This window comes from Rhinatrema bivittatum, chromosome 16 (assembly GCF_901001135.1).
Source record: "Rhinatrema bivittatum chromosome 16, aRhiBiv1.1, whole genome shotgun sequence".
NCBI classification, from domain to species: domain Eukaryota; kingdom Metazoa; phylum Chordata; class Amphibia; order Gymnophiona; family Rhinatrematidae; genus Rhinatrema; species Rhinatrema bivittatum.
In genome coordinates this window covers 12,169,931-12,186,546 of record NC_042630.1, presented here as the reverse complement: position 1 = coordinate 12,186,546, position 16,616 = coordinate 12,169,931, and the positions used below count along the sequence as shown (strand labels likewise).

At 43.0% G+C, this 16,616-nt stretch overlaps 2 protein-coding genes across 2 annotated transcripts in view; both read left to right on the top strand.

Annotated features, from left to right (window-relative positions):
• LOC115077831 (olfactory receptor 5V1-like) overlaps window positions 1–16,616 on the top strand; it is a 284,159-nt gene that overhangs the window by 158,452 nt on the left and 109,091 nt on the right. The gene's annotated exons all lie outside the window — the stretch shown is intronic.
• Window positions 5,574–15,630, top strand: LOC115077302 (olfactory receptor 6-like). The gene is made up of 4 exons (XM_029579593.1): window positions 5,574–6,482; window positions 12,218–12,235; window positions 15,110–15,203; window positions 15,548–15,630. Exons 1-4 carry the CDS (start codon window positions 5,574–5,576, stop codon window positions 15,628–15,630), a joined length of 1,104 nt encoding a protein of 367 aa, XP_029435453.1.

Sequence of the window (16,616 nt, the reverse complement as noted above, 5' to 3'; positions counted from 1 at the left end):
ATACCTATCTTGGGAAACCGGGTACTCGCTCCTCGACGGCCTGCTGTCCCTAATCTGGTGCCTGCCACTGAACAATTTCTGCCTGCCAGGACCTTCATCAATACAGCTTCTGTTTCAGTGAGTACTAACCCAGTCAGTCTGTCTAACCTTCAGCTTCAGAGCTCTGCGCCTACATCCGGGACCAGTCCCTGCTACACTGCACTGCCTACTCGAGGGTGAGATTGGTCTCCTCTGCTGAGGACCCCTGGACTACTTCTGCTGGGTTAACTTCATTGCTGCCCGCTCCCCTGGTAGTACCATCGAGCTGTACAATAAATACAATTTCTCTGTGTCTTCGTGTATAGAGTCTAGCCTAGTACTACGGTTCTTCATGGGGCTCCTCCCCGTGGGAGTGATCATCACCGCAGTACCCAAGAATCCACTTCAACACCTCATAACCATAACAACTCTATTCTACTCCACTCCTCTCCCTCTCTCTCCCTCTCTCCCTCTCTTGCCATCTCCCCTCTCCCCTCCCAAGCCCAGAAATGGCTGAAATCGAGAGAGAGAGAGAGGGCCAGCTAATAGCTTGAGGTGAGGTGTTGGTATGGTTTAGGGGCCATTTTTACATGCAGAGTGAGATGTAGCACACATCACTCCCATACTGCGGAACCTTCATTGGCTGCCAATAAAATACAGAATTTTACACAAGGCCCTTACTACAATTCACAAAACCATTCACAATCAACAACAACTAGACCTCCAAATCCCACTCATATCATACTCATCCTCAAGGACCATCAGAGAAGCTTATAAAGGTACCCTGAAAGTTCACCCAACAAAATCCACACGGCTATCAACCACCAAAGAACGAGCATTCTCCACAGCGGGTCCGGCTATTTGGAATAACATGCCCACTGACCTCAGGCTAGAACCCTGCCCTCTCTTTTCGAAAAAAATTGAAGACCTGGCTTTTCCTCCAAGCCTTCCCTTAACTTTCAAAAAACATCAATATTCTACCAGACCCTACTCCGCCTACCTGACTAGGCACCCCGCCTAGACTAGGTGTACAGCCCAGGTTCGACATTATACTTATGCCTATGTTTTTTCTTTGTTTAATTTAGTCTTTTCAGTTTTGCTGTCCTTTGCCTCCGGCTACCTTAGCCCCCCAAGTTCTGCCTCCTTGTTATATGTAACTTCGCCTCTTGTTAAATGGTTGATTAAGTTGTACACCTTGTTTACATGTAAACCGATTTGATATGAATTTTATTCATGAATGTCGGTATAGAAAAGTATTAAATAAATAAATAAATGTACGAACTGCAAAGTACACATCGGTGAAGATTTGATGTCGTTTGGAGTGAGGAAAGTCTCACAAAGATGAGATTTCTACAGTGTTCTCTTGGCCTAGCTTGATGGACTCTATATCCTAGGCTTACTCTACTCTACTCTATTCTACTCCACTTCTCTCCCTCTCTTGCCATCACCCCTCTCCCTTCCCAAGTCCAGAAATGGCTGAAATGCAATTAGCAAAATGTATTGTGAATTGTATTACGGCCAGAGCACCACTGGGGCAAAAGATGACCCTGGCTCCAACACTACCAGGAGATAATCAGATGCCATTGCTTTTAAGAATCAGGGCAGGTAGATTTCATTTTGTTGACCAGTGAGATGGATAAACTGGGGCTGGCTGAGGTGTCATTTGATGCCAAGGCTGTCCAGGCTGAATGCCATCTGAAGATCGATCATCTTGAGTGGGTGTGGCACAGATTCCGGAATGATATCATCATCCCCTTGCTCTAATTTCTCTGAACTACTCCTGCACCTCTATAAACTTTATCTCCTTGGCAGACATCAGAGACCTATATTTTTGGTTTGTTCTCTCCTGGAAGTCTCTTCTTTTCTTTCTGTTCCATCCTAGGGTCCAGATAGTCTCTCAATTAAAAATAAAAATATAGAAACATTACTGCAGAAAAAGACTATAAAGCCTAATGCAGTCTGCCCATCCACACCAACTTCTGACCTCAGTGCTGATAAGCAGCCCCCAAGTTCCAGGCATACTTTCATACAGTCTTGCTACAAGGGCAAAGGGGCATGAGGAAAACTCTTTCACATATGCACTGTTTTGTGTAATGTCTACATGCCAATTAGTGCTGTATTGGATATACTACTATGCTACTTAACATTTCTATAGTGCTACATGACATATGCAGTGCTGTACAAACATACAAAAAGACAGACCCTGATCAATAGAGCTTACATTCTAATAAGACAAACATACAGGAGAAGAGACTTGGGGCATTTCATAAAGCAAGACAATGGTTAAAAAGAAAAGAAAGTTAACAAGACTAAAAGACAATGAGGCATAAGGCTACTAGACTCTATATTTGGCTCTTTTGCATCCATGCTGACTGCATATATACACTATTTATTCTATACTTTAGTGTGCACATTAAAAAATGTACTGCATTACACATGGGGAGGACAATTTTCAGACTCACAATGGACTTTGCAGGTTAGCTGAAGAGCTACCCAAGGACTGCATTAGTCTGTAAAGCCTATTGTGAATCCTGTTTGTAGAAAGGGCATTTATAAATCCATATTTGGCTATTGGTAGCAGTCATCTACCCTAAGAAAGAAATTAAATTTGAAAACATTTGAAATGATGTTTTCCTTTCTGGTATAAATCCTTAGATATTAGCCCTAAGTTCAAAGATACTAATTATCTATAATTACTTAGTTGGTATCTATTCCCTTGTGTAAAATTCTCGACTTCAACAAAATTCCCAAGGTTGTCTTTCAAGAACTGAAAAGATATTTCTCTTTCTCCAGCTTTAAATAATTCATCCCTCTCTATCAAGATGATGATGAGAGGGTCCTTGATGGTGCAGCCGTAGACTTGAAGCATAGCACAAAGAATGCAGACCTGGGTATCGTATATCCGTTCCATTAAAAGACCCAGAACGAAGAAATAGGCTGAGAGGGAAGAATCTCCAACATTGTATTAGGATAAATTGTTGAGTTGACCTTCCTAAATCAGCAATATCTGGCCAGGGTATTTTTAGCCACATGAAAAGAAGCATTCCGGGGAGCGTTTCTAAGACGTGTTTGTTTGCAAATATAAAAGCATCCTAGGCTTGATGCTTGTGTAGACTGTACACCAACGTTTTAAGCCAAGTAAGTGTATACAAGCACCCTACCCTGTGTTTGAATCCTGGGCTGGGTTTCTGTGAGCTGAAAAGCTTGCGTGTAAATTTACCAGATGAAGGGAGAGGCAAAGGTGAAAAACAAGTAATACTATGTTCAGAACCAAGGGAGTAGAGTCTGAAAGGAGATGGCAGATATCAACCAGAAAGGGCTCGTAGTTAAATGAACATTTGTTATGTAGACATGTCATTTCAACTGATTATTTTATCATTGCTATAACCGGACTTTTAATATTCATTCAAAAAGACTTTTTTTATATTTTTTAATATTTTTTAATATTTAATTATTTTTTATTTTTTAATATTCATTCAAAAAGACTTTTAACTCTTCATTCAAAAAAAAACTTAAAACCTGGCTCTTTAGCCAAGCTTTTCCAGGACCATGATCATCATTTTTTCCCCTCCAACCAGCAAGAACATATCTTCTTCACAAACCCCCATTTTCCATACCACCACCTACTTCGGTATCTAATCTCTTGCTGCAGGACACTTGAGACGTTCTCACTTATACGTTATAATTTTTATGCTCAATAAGACCTGTCAACTTAATTGTTTAAGTCTTTTTTTTTTTTTTTCTCCTTTATCTTTTGGTCATCAATGTTACAACGTTATCATTAAATTTTGAACTTATGTACACTGTTCCAAGTTTCATAACCTTGTTCTATGTAATGCCTTTTGGCAATTTTCATGTTCTGTTTCAATGTAAACCGATGTGATCTTTATTTCATATAGGAACACCGGTATATAAAAATCTAAAAATAAATAAATAAATAAATAAATATGGTATCTAGCTAAAAGCAGACGTCTTATTAGATAGAGTGTATTAATCTCAAACAATGTCATAGAAATAAAAAAAATATATGAATGAATTAATACTAAACAACAAAAATATTGTAGCTAAATGCCCCCAACATGCTACAGTTTGACAAATTGCCTACTTCAGGGGAAGAAGTAAAAGCCAATGAAAACTTAACAGATAAAATAAGATCAAGAATTTAAAAAGGCATTACAAAGACCAAACAGATTAGAATGTCCTTAATGGAAAATGTATGATTGTGTTTGTTTACTTCACTTGTTATACTGCTTATAAAGAAAATCCAAGCAGTTTGCATAAAAAAACATTTAAATTGAACAGTACAGAGAAGAAATGCCAATACACAAAGCCATAATAAATGTAATACGCTAGGATGTCATAACAGTCCATTAAAATAACAATCCTAACATTGTCAGTACCTTACATACATCAGTCATTAAGATCAAAACATAATCCTCAGTTAAATGCTGTCTAGATAAATGGAAACTTCACAGTGGCAGTTTGGTAATAACCTTTGTACTTGGCCACACTGTGCAAACTGATAGATGAATTTCTAATAGTCTAATGGTACTATTAGAAATTCCAGTACTATTGAAGAATCTAGTTTATTTATTTTTTATATATTATTTAAATGTTTTATATACTGTCATTCCATGACAGTATATAAAAGCACTTATTACCCGCCCGTCTTACATTCAGAGCGGGTTACATTAAGAACATACATAATATGACAACTAGCAAAAGAAAGAAATTGCTAGGTGAATCATTGATCCTTACAACGTTAACTCTTCTTTTTTTTTTTATAAACCTTTTTTTGTTGCATATAAAACTTTAAAATATATATATACATATATATATCTTATGTGCTGCCATTAATAAACGCTCTCTCGATTCTCCTGACTCGTGCCGTGTTTTGCCTTTTTCTGCATCAGGGGATATTCATCATTTTTTTAAAGCTGCATTTTTTTAATCATCCAAGGACCAATGATTATGAAAAAAGCAAATAAGTTCAGTTGACAGGTAGTGCTTATTATGATGGTCCAGACCCTTAATAAACAGTTTACAGGGACCTACAACAATGAGAAAATATTAAAAATACCAACAAGTCCATCATCAGGAAAATGTGTGGTTCTGTTGAAAGTATGTAAAGGATGCAAGTGGTTAGGAAGAAATCAAAGAGAGGAGCATGAAAGGTTGTGAACAGCACAGACGTTACCAACAAATACTGACTTGTTCTCAATCTGGTTAAACATTTGATTTGTTATAGTAGCAAGACTGAGAGGAAATATACTGTATAAATATAACAGCAACAAAAATAATTTTTGAAAGTCAAAAACACTGTCTACATTTTTGACAGTTTTCTTCAAGAAGTTCAAACAGTAAAATATTTCCAAAGAAAACAAAACTGAGACACTGATGTTATTACAAAAAATATTTGGATATTTTAGGAAAAAACAGTGTATTTTAGCATTTTCTACCCTATTTTAATTTAGTGATATTTTTATTCAGTGCTTCTAAACAAATAAAAACTTCTGCTGTTTTATTTTCTCTGCAGATTGTTCATGCTCAGGACAATGAATGCTGGTAATCGCAGCTCTGTGACAGAATTCATTCTCCTTGGGTTCCCCAGCTCACGGGAGATGCAGATAGTATACTTCATGGTGTTTCTACTTATCTACATCCTTACCATTGCTATAAATAGCCTCATAATAATCATTGTAAGGGTTGAGGCAAAGCTTCACAGCCCCATGTATTTCTTCCTCAGTAATTTTGCCTTCCTGGAAATCTGCTACACCACAACCACTGTCCCGAAAATGCTCTCTGGTTTTCTGATAGAAAAGAATGTAATTTCATACAGATGTTGTATCGTACAACTATGTTTCTTTTTCACTTTTGGGCCAACAGAGTTTTTCTTGCTGGCGGTAATGGCGTACGACCGGTATGTTGCCATATGCTGCCCACTGCGTTACGGCATTATTATGAACAGTAGACTCTGTAAACAGTTGGCTGTAGGATCCTGGGCCAGCGGTTTTCTGACAAGTTGGACATTGACTGTCCCAATAACCCAGTTATCACTTTGCAGGTTGAATCTGATCAACCATTTCTTTTGCGATTTCTTGCCTATTCTGAAACTGGCCTGTTCAGACACGACTGCCAGCGAAGCTGCTTTCTTTTCCCTCGCATGGACTGTGGTGCTGTGCTCCCTTCTCATCAATTCTGTGTCCTACGGTTACATCATTCTGACCATAGTCCGTATCCCTTCCTCCACAGGGCGGAGGAAGGCCTTCTCCACCTGTGCGTCCCACCTCACTGTGGTTGTCATCTTCTATGGGACAGTTATTTTTATGTATGTGAGACCTACTGCCAAGTACTCCTTTGACACAGATAAAATAGTGTCTTTGTTCTATTCAGTTATAACTCCACTCTTAAACCCTTTGATCTACAGTTTAAGAAACAGAGATGTAATTAAGGCTCTAAAGAAAGCATGTAACAAGATCAGCAGATGATGTATTTTCTTTTTACCTGCTAAATAACTTCATGGTATTACCTGTTTGAAATGTAAAATTTGCCCTAGTACTTTCTGGAACTTTACATTGTGCATTGACTGAGTTGAAAATAGTTGCCTGCAGGACAGACAACCCATGAGTAACTTTTTTGTACTAAGAAGCACACTAAGTATTCATTTTACAGTTAGTTGTCAAATCCTTTTCACTAAATGTTGGAAATATGAGGGGGCATATTTAAAATATATTGGAAATTTGTATATATTTTCCGCAATATAAAAACTAACTCTTTGCATATGTATTTTGTTGGGTTTCATTGGGCTAGCCCTTGAAATTACCATAGGCATATGAATATTCTTTCAATAGATTGGAATTTTATAGCTAGAATATTCTACGATGCTGCATGTGATGAATGTTTCTCAAAACATCTGGTAGAAATCTCACATATTGTCAGGGTAGCTCACCATTCATATGCAGGTGAGGAAGGAAAGGAGGAACAGGTTAATGATTATTGCTATTGGGATAGAAGATACTGGTTGAGGATCAATTAGAAGGACAGGCTGTTTGTTTTAGTATTTAGAGAACCCTATGGGGTCCTACTAACAGGAATGTCTTATTGTCAAAAGGGAGGATAGGAATAGTATTATTGCGTGTTTCATCACCCCCCCGTGTGAGATGGAAATTGTGCAGTCTTCAGAGCATAGAATCCAGTGCCACCATTTTAGCTCTTTCAGGAGGCTTGATGTCACTATGGTTGTTCCAGTTTTGTTTTTTTGTTTTTTTTTATTTTTTATTTTAGGGAAAGGATCCTTGGGTTTCATGGGTTGAAGTACTGACGAGACATGGGTAACATTTTTTCCCCTTTTTGAGAGAAGTCCCTTTTTTGCACTTTTGCTTTTGGGTGAAGGAAGTTTTATCTTTCCTTCTTCCTCTTTTTGGGTTATGGTGTTTTAAAATATTTTTTCTTTTATGTTTCGTTATTTTTATTTGCGATTCAATAATCCAAAGCATACACGAGAACATACAAACTGCTCCTGGAGGAGAAAATGTCTCCCTTTACCAGGAAAATGTACAGAATAATTCAAAATGCAGCTTTTTACATTTTCACCCAAATCATTCCCTAATCTCTTCTCACTCCCCACTACCCCCCCCCATCTCCTACCAAATTTTCTCAAATCAAAATAAGATACATCTCTACACCCATATTTAGATATGGTTTATAATAATAGATGATTCAATATCAAACTTTTAGCATTAGGTGACTGAACATTGAAACAAAATGAATTTCTGAAAAGATGGGATAAATATTTACAGTCCTAATCTACCTTTTCTGCATATTTCTCTATCAGACACACTTGATCAACCAGATTACGTAACTGAGTCAATGTTGGCATTTTACTATCTAACCATCTTTGAAATACATATTTTTTCACTAATAGAGAAACTTTCTATATCATAGCCTAGTATATTTTGTATTAAAGTGAAAGTCATGGCGATCATCCCATAGAAATATTTTTGTATCTAGTGAAAGCTATATACAGTCACCTTGAAGAGATAGTGCTGTACCTTGACTCAAAACTGTTGAATCTTTCCACAGGCCTAAAATAAATGTCCCAAAGTAGTTACATATATCAAATTCAGCAATCCCCAAATGATAAGATTGTTTCGGTGACATATAAAAGTGGTGTAGAAATATGAGTTGCATTTCTCTCAAACCTGATTCAGGTTTCTCCCTTAAGACTGTACCGTCTTTTCTACCGAAAGTTGTTTCTTCCTTTCATGTCAATCAGACGGTGGAGCTTCCCGCGTTTTCTTCTGAGCATCTCGCGGGTTCGGTAGGGGCTGATCTTCATCACCTGGATGTTAAATGTGCCTTGATGCAATATCTTCAGGTTACTAATGAATTCCGGGTCTTGGATCACCTTTTTGTTCTCTGGAGTGGCCTGAACAAGGGCAAGCAAGCTTCTAAGGCTATGATCGCCCGCTGGTTGAAGGAGGCGATCTTGTCGGCTTATATTTCTCAAGGACGGGAATGAAAATGTAAAAAGCTCCACCGTCTGATTGACATGAAAGGAAGAAACAACTTTCGGTAGAAAAGACGGTACAGTCTTAAGGGAGAAACCTGAATCAGAAAAATGCAAGAAGGGCTCCCTACAGGACAACGCCTGGATCTCCGACACCCGTCTGGCGGAGCAGATAGAGACCAGAAAAACCGTCTTAAGCGTAAGATCCTTAAGGGTAGACTGGCGGAGAGGCTCAAAGGGGGCCTGACAGAGGGCCCGAAGAACCAAATTAAGACTCCATAAAGGACAAGTGGGACGAACAGGTGGGTTCAAATGTTTGGCGCCCTTGAGGAAACGGACAACATCTGGATGCGACGCAACGGTAAAGCCATCAATAGTGCCCAAGAGGGAGCCGAGGGCAGACACCTGCACCCAAAGGGAACCAAAGGAGAGGCCCTTGGAGAGCCCCTTCTGGAGAAAAGAAAGGACTAGGGATAACTGAGCCGCATGGGCTGAAACACTGGACTCCGCACAGACCATCTCGAAAACCTTCCAGACCCGTACATACGTGAGCAAAATAGAAGTCTTGCAGGCGTGCAGGAGAGTGGAGATTACCTCTTCCTTATATCCTTTCCGCCTTAGTCTCCGCCATTCAAAAGCCAAGCTGCTAGACAGACGCGATCCGCTTGGTCGAAAAATACAGGACCCTGACTGAGCAGGAGTGGAAGATGACCGAGGCGAAGAGGACCGATCGTCGCCAGGTTTACCAGATCCACAAACTATGGTCTTCGGGCCCACTCGGGAGCAATGAGAATGACCGGACCCGGATGGAGTTCTATTCTTCGAAGAACCTTTCCCACTAGGGGCCAAGGCGGGAACACGTACAGGAGGACATCGCGGGGCCAGGGAAGAACCAGCGCATCCACCCCTTCAGAGCAGTGCTCCCTCCAGCAGCTGAAGAACCTGGGAGCCTTGGCATTCCTCAGGGTCACCATCAGGTCCAGGTGAGGAGAGCCCCACCGGTTGATAATCAGCTCCATCGCTCCATTGGACAACTCCCATTCGCCCAGATCAAGATGCTGGTGACTCAGGAAATCGGCCTGGACATTATCCTTGCCCACTATGTGAGAAGCAGCTAGACGCTCCAAGTGGCGCTCCACCCAGGCAAAAAGCTTGCTGGCTTCCAGGGATACCAGACTCCTTCTGGTGCCCTCTTGATGATTGATGTAAGTTACCGTGGTGGAGTTGTCAGAGAGTACACATGCCACCTTGCGACGGATCAGCTGGAGGAAGAATAGAAGAGCCAGACGGACCGCCCGGGCCTCCAGGCGATTGATATGCCAGTGGGACTGGGAGGGAGACCAGCATCCCTGCATGGCCTGGGACTGGCAGACTGCTCCCCACCCGGAGAGGCTGGCATCCGTCGTAATAACGATCCACTGTGGAGTCTGCAGGGAGATGCCTTTCAAAAGGTGTGTTAGAGACAGCCACCATTGTATGGCTTTGATGGTAGAGTCTGAGAGCAGGAGGGGCATCTGAAACTGCTCCAACACTGGTTTCCAGTGGGATAGCAACACTTTCTGTAATGGAAGCATATGCACAAACTCCCAGGGGACCAGGTCGATAGTGGAGGCCATGGTCCCCAGAACTTGAAGGTAGTCCCACATCATAGGAATTGGCATTGAAAGAAAATTCTGGACTTGATCCATCAACTTGAATGCCCGCATGTCCGGCAGGAAGACCTTGCTGACCCAGGTATCGAAGCGAGCCCCCAAACATTCTAGGACCTGGGAGGGCCATAGATTGCTCTTGTGAAAATTGACTATCAACCTAGGAAGGCAAGAAGAGCAAGGACTTGGTCCACTACCCGCTTGCAAAGTTCCTCCGACTTGGCCCATACAAGCCAATCGTCCAGGTAGGGATGGACTAGGACTCCTTCCCGACGGAGGGTGGCCGCTACTACCACCATGACCTTGGAAAAAGTGCGCAGAGCCATGGCTAGACCGAAGGGAAGAGCCCGGAACTGAAAATGCTGTCCCAAGATGTGGAAGCGAAGAAACTTCTGATGTTCGTTCCGAATTGGGATGTGGAAGTAAGCCTCCATCAGGTCGAGAGAGGCCAGAAATTCCCCACAGTGAACAGCCATGATTACTGCCCTCAGTGTTTCCATTCAAAAACGGGGTACCCTGAGGGCTTGGTTGACTCTCTTGAGGTCCAAGATGGGGCGGAAGGACCCATCCTTTTTTGGAACCACGAAGTAAATGGAATACTGGCCAGCGCCTTGTTCTTCCGTCGGGACTGGGACTATAGCCCCCAGCCCCTGGAGCCGAGCGAGAGTCTGACACACAGCCGGCCGCTTCTGAGGACCGCAGGGAGAAACAATGTGCAGATCCGGTAGGTTTCGAGCAAACTCTAACATGTAGCCCTCTTTTATAATCTCGAGGACCCCACTGGTCCGATGTGATTTTGGCCCATTCCTTGGCAAATAGGGATAAACGACCACCTAAGTCTGGAATGGAGGAATGGACCGGCCGGATCTCATTGAGTAGTGGGTTTAGCTGCAGGACGCTGAGAGGCCCCATCCCGGAATGTCCGTCGGCCATGAAAGGACTGCTGCCAGGATTGAGATTTGGAGGGAAGGCCTCTAGAGAAAGTACCTCGTGACTGAGGAGCGTACCTCTGGCCCCGGAAGCAGGAACGAGTAGGGAAAAAAGCTCTCGATTGCCTAGGGCGGTCCTCCGGCAACTTATGCACCTTGTTCTCACCCAAGGAGATGATAAGCTGCTCGATGTCCTCACTGAAAAGCAATTTACCCTTGAAAGGAAGTGTGCCCAAACTTGCCTTGGAAGACGAGTCCGCCGACCAGTTGTGCAGCCAGAGGAGGCACCTGGCCGACACTGCAGAAACCATTGCCTTCGCCTGGACACGGAGTAGGTCATAAAGAGCATCTGCCCCATAAGCTACAGCGCCTTCCGGTCTTTCAGCCTGCTCCGCCTCTGCAGCCGGGAGGTCCTGGGTGCTTAACAATTGTTGGACCCACCTAAGACTCGCCCAGTGCATGAGACTGCTGCAGATCGTCGCACAAACTCCGCGGCCCAGGACCTCAAAGATCTGCTTGAGATAGAACTTGAGCTTGCGGTCCTGAACATCCTTCAAGGCCGTGGCCCCCACCACTGGAATAGTGGTGTGCTTAGTAACTGCCGACACTGAAGAATCCACCGTGGGAATTTTTAGCATTTTCAGGCAATCCTCAGAGAGAGGATAGAGCTTGTCCATTGCTCTCCCCACCCGGAGCCCCGCCTCTGAAGCCTCCCATTCCCAGAGTAGCAGTAACTTATGCATAGGATGGAACGGAAAAGAGCGAGAAGGAGCCCTGAGTCTTGCCAGGACCGGGTCCATATTTGCCGGCACGGAGGCCATGAGGGGATCCACTGAAAGACTCTCAATGCCCAGTTCCTGAAGAATAAATGGAATGAGAGGCTCCAGCTCCTCTTTTTGAAAGAGGCAGAGTATCCGAGAGTCATTCCCCTCCAGAGGGGGAGGCGAACCTGCCAATTCAGCATCCGGATCCTGGACCGGAGCTGTGGGCTGGACTGGAGGAGCCAGGGAGGGAGAGAACCCCGGTACCACCCTTATTCTGACAGACCTCTGCAGATCCGATGCCAAGGGAGCGGACGGAGGAGGCAAGCGTGATATCTTGGTGGGAGGAAGACCTTGGGGGGGGGGGGGGTTCCTCCTCCTCCTCCTCCTGCAGACTGGCAAGATAAGATTTGTGCATTAGAAGCACAAATTCTGAAGTAAAACGTGGTCTGGATTTATCAGAGGGGAGAGGAGGTGGGGGTGAGGGAGGGTTAGGGATGTCATTTTGAGGCAGCACAGGGGTCAAAACGGGAGGAGAAACGAAAAATCCAGGCTCCTCTCCCTCAGGCAGCTCTGAATCGGGAGCTGCCGATATACCCAAAATGTCCGCTGTTCCCGCAGTTTGCCGACCCAGGAACAGCCTGGCCATGCGGTGGGGGGATCGACCCCGGGCTGCAGACTTAGTTGGTGCCTGGGAGGGACCTTCTCTACTTGGCAGACACCTCGAACAAAGCCCCTCCCGTGAAAAGCGGGACCAGGGCTTCCCACAAGCATGGCAGCATTGAAAACGCGGCATGATAAAAGGAGCCGCGAGCAGTGAGAAAAATCAGCTGAGCTGGGCTGCAGAGAGAAGGGGAGGCAGGCGAATGAACCTTGCACGCTTCTTAGCTAAAAATAGCTGGCTGTCAATTAGGCAAAGTGTGAGTGCTTTGCCTAAGGCACTTAGCAAACACTTTTTTTTTATACACTCTGCAAGAGCAGGGGATCCCTGCAGACACTGCTGTGGAAAGAAAGCATCCCAGGAGATTAAACAGCCAGATAGGGGGAGTGACTGGACCACCAGTATCACCCCAAACAGGAACACCGGGAAAGAGGGTCTAGGCTATGAAAACACAAGGGGAAAGCCCCCATAGACCCCCCCCCCCCCCAAGAGCGAAGGAGACAGTACTGTCTCCTGACAGAAGGAAGAAACTGAGTCAACTCAAAGAACAAATTTCTTTCTTTTTTTTTTTTTTTTAAGAGAATACTTGCTTGATCTTGAGACCAGAAAAAAGACCCTGCAGGGCGAAGGTTAAGGCAAAGCCAGGGAACCACAGGGTGAGCTGCCTACTCTGCTGGGAGACAGACAAATACTGAGGGGTTGCAGGGTAGGCACTGTCCTGTTATAGGATATCCTCACAGTTTTAGTCTGTCTCCCTCTGCTGGGCAGGAGGCTCAACCCATAGTCTGGACTCATCCAGGTATGTACCAGGAATTGTAATTGAACATTTTTATCAATTTTCCATCTTTAAACAGTAAAAGTTAAGTTGAAAACAATCAATTGCATCCAGCGTAATTATTATAGCTGAAATGCTAAATTAAATATTGAACAAGGCTTACTGTCTAGGAAGTAATCTCCCCACCTCCCAACAGAGACTCTTGTACATTCAGAGAGGAGAGGAAAGTTACTCACTTCAGGCCATTACTTGATTTGGTCTTTAGAACCCTGTGAAGGGACACAAGCCCAGGGGTTACAAGTGTTGTAGAGGACTTGGAGTGATTTGGGCTGATTGCTACATGACAGGGGTTCGGGGAATGATAGGAGTGGAAGGATATGAGGCATAGGAATAAAAAAAAAATAAGAGAAATGGTTTGTTATTTCTCTGGGTGTAGAGTACCTGGATTGAGAAATAAGGTGAAAAGTTGATGTTGCTTAGCTCGAATGGAGAGAAAGTGGGATCGAGGAATTAGTAGTACAGGTCATTTATTTTTAACTAGTTCACTGTAGCAAATTTAGGGCCTCATTTTCCAAACGTATCGCACTCGGTAAGGGACATTTTGCACGCGAAACGTCCATTTTCGCGTGTGATACCGAAATGGGGGCGGAGTCGACCCCGGAAGAGGAGGAGTCGGGGCGTCACCGGGGCCGACTTCGTGACGACGGCGCGCACAGCGAAAAGGTAAGGGCCTTTTCGCTGCCTATTTTGCTCCCAATAGCTGCACCTCCTATGGTGGCGCTATTGGGTGCGAAACCGGCAGGGATCGCACCGCGACAATGCGATCGCTGCCGGCTAGCGCAGGCCTGCCCCCCCCCCCGTTTCGGCCCCCCCGCCCCTCATCTTCTAAAGTATCGCAGGCCTGCGATACTTTAGAAAATGAGGCCCTTAGTAGTAATTTACCTTCATCTGTACTTCAAACAATCAAAAGTATGCAATTAAATCCTTTCTTTACTCCAACTTTACTCCCCAGAAAGCCTCTTGGACATGTGCAAAAAAAGTATCCATGTAATTGAGTTATGCCCGACCTTTTGCAAGTACTGTCTCCCAGTTGATTTTCAAAAGGTAATTTACAGGCATAAACTGGGGTTCCTACACACACACAAAAAGGTTTGGACAAGTTCCTGGAGAAAAAGTCCCTTAACTATTATTAAGGTAGAGTTGTAGAGATCCACTGCTTATTGTTGAGATAAGCAGCTTGAAATCTGTCTACAACCTTGGGATCCTGCCAGGAAACAGGATACTGGACTTGATGGACTTTTGGTCCGACCCAGTACGGCAAATCTTATAGTCTTATGTAAATCATCTTGAAAATGAACCCCCTTATTTATTTTTATTTTATTTATTTATTTAAGGTTTTTATATACCGGCAATCATGAGCACATATCTTGCTGGTTTACATGGAACGGGAGTGCATTAAATACAACAACTAGAACTGTGGTGATCGAAGGAGCAGTTACAAATAACAAGGGTAGCAGAACTTGGATAAGAAGGAAGAGATAGGAAAGAATAAACGGTTAGAAACCCTTAGAAACTAGCGCTAACATCTGGGATGGTAATTAATTATAATTGCTCAGTATGAATTAATTGAGCTCATCAAAGACCATGTCCCCAAGGACTGGGCTTTCAAGAGCCATAATTATTATTTCTTGCACCTGCCTTTAAATTAATCACCCCCAGTATCTCAGGAAGATTGAGTACTGAACGCTACTTCTGTGCTCTCTCTTTCTCAAGATTTCTAATGGCTCTTTCAAATCTTCTGATAAAGGCACTGTCTGGTTTTACTGATTTTGAGAGCTTTCCTGTTAGTGCAGCTGTAGACTTGAAATGCTTTAGAGAGGAATGCAAAGCTGGAGAGGAAGGTACAGTATAAGCCAAACATACCCTCAGGTTTGCATCTGATGCTCTTGTAGTGCCAAAGTTTCTCTGTTCATCTATTTCTGGGCTCTGTTTCTCTTTTTAGTATATATTTTATTCCCACATCACCTTCGTTTCTTAGGCCAATTAATGCAAATCATAATAACACCTTGATAAGAGGTTTTGCTCATAACTAATTGAAGTCCTGTCTTCATATCAGAACCTCTCTACTTGCACTCGTTTTGCTCTGAACAAATCCTCTCTTAAGTTAAAAAAAAAAAAAAAAGAATGTTCAGTCTCTTTTCTATAAGAGAAACTCTGTTATGATGGACCTGTGTGTGTTTTCTAGCTCTGGATGGGTTTCTGATAATGAGCAACACAGTGGCACCACAGTTTACTTTTCCTCCTAACATGGTGAAACAGCAGACCTGAGCAGTGAGCAACAATCACATTGGGAGAAGAGAATCTCCAACAGCATATTATATAAGACATTGTCCTACTCAGTCATGCTAGATGAGGTGATAACATTTCAGCAGTTACCTACAAATGTTCTCTGATCGCAGTTCTGATGGTAAGGAAGAAAAGTCGGTCCTGTGAAACATAACCGACCTAATTCTTACTTTGTTTTATTATTTATATTCAGGTACTATAGGTATTTTCTTATCCCCACAGAGCTTACAAGGAGTGACAGTGGGATCTGAACGTTGCTCTCCCTGGGTCGTCGCCCGCTGCTCCTCCACTCCATCTTCTGGACCTCCCAGAAACCGTGTTTGTGTAAACTTGGTTATCGTTGGCATTTAAAGCTAATGGGGCAATCCACTGTTATTACGGTCTTTAGCGTCAGACTCCAATGGCAAAATCATTGGTAGATGCTTATCCCAGCTCATAATCTTCTCTGGGTATTTAAGTAGGTTTTCACCCTAGTTTGAATCAAATTTTGTATGTATCTTTTTTTTTTTTGCCCTCCAGTCTTGCTTGTTGTTCAGTTCTTTAAGCGAAATACTGTTATGTGTGTTTCTGTGTGTGTATTTCCATTGGTGTACATTCATTTTTAAATGACATAAAAAATGACAAAACATTCACATTTTATTAACTTATTTATTTTCAAGAACAAACAGCCCACAACACTTATTTATTAGTTGACCTATATTCGAGAAAATAAATTAAAACCATAATAATCATGTGAATTTCCCCATTCTCCTTCTTCAAGCCACCTCCTACCCCTCCTGCTTACACCTACTCCTTCCATGGGGGGGTCTCTGATGAACAGAAGGGTAGGAATGACCCCCAGACATTCCTGCCCCACCCGTTCCTATTTGAAATAGCACATCTGGGCCTACTGAGGGGAGGAGGAGGTGACCCATATATAAAATCCATTGGAAACTTGTATATTATGGCAATATCAAAATATAATATCA

Bases quoted from the DNA above. Each gene is read 5' to 3' on its own strand.
- LOC115077302 (XM_029579593.1), top strand. From the start codon at position 5,574: ATGAATGCTGGTAATCGCAGCTCTGTGACAGAATTCATTCTCCTTGGG. The intron at 15,204-15,547 runs GTACAGTATAAG...TGTGTTTTCTAG, and splicing joins ATGCAAAGCTGGAGAGGAAG to CTCTGGATGGGTTTCTGATA.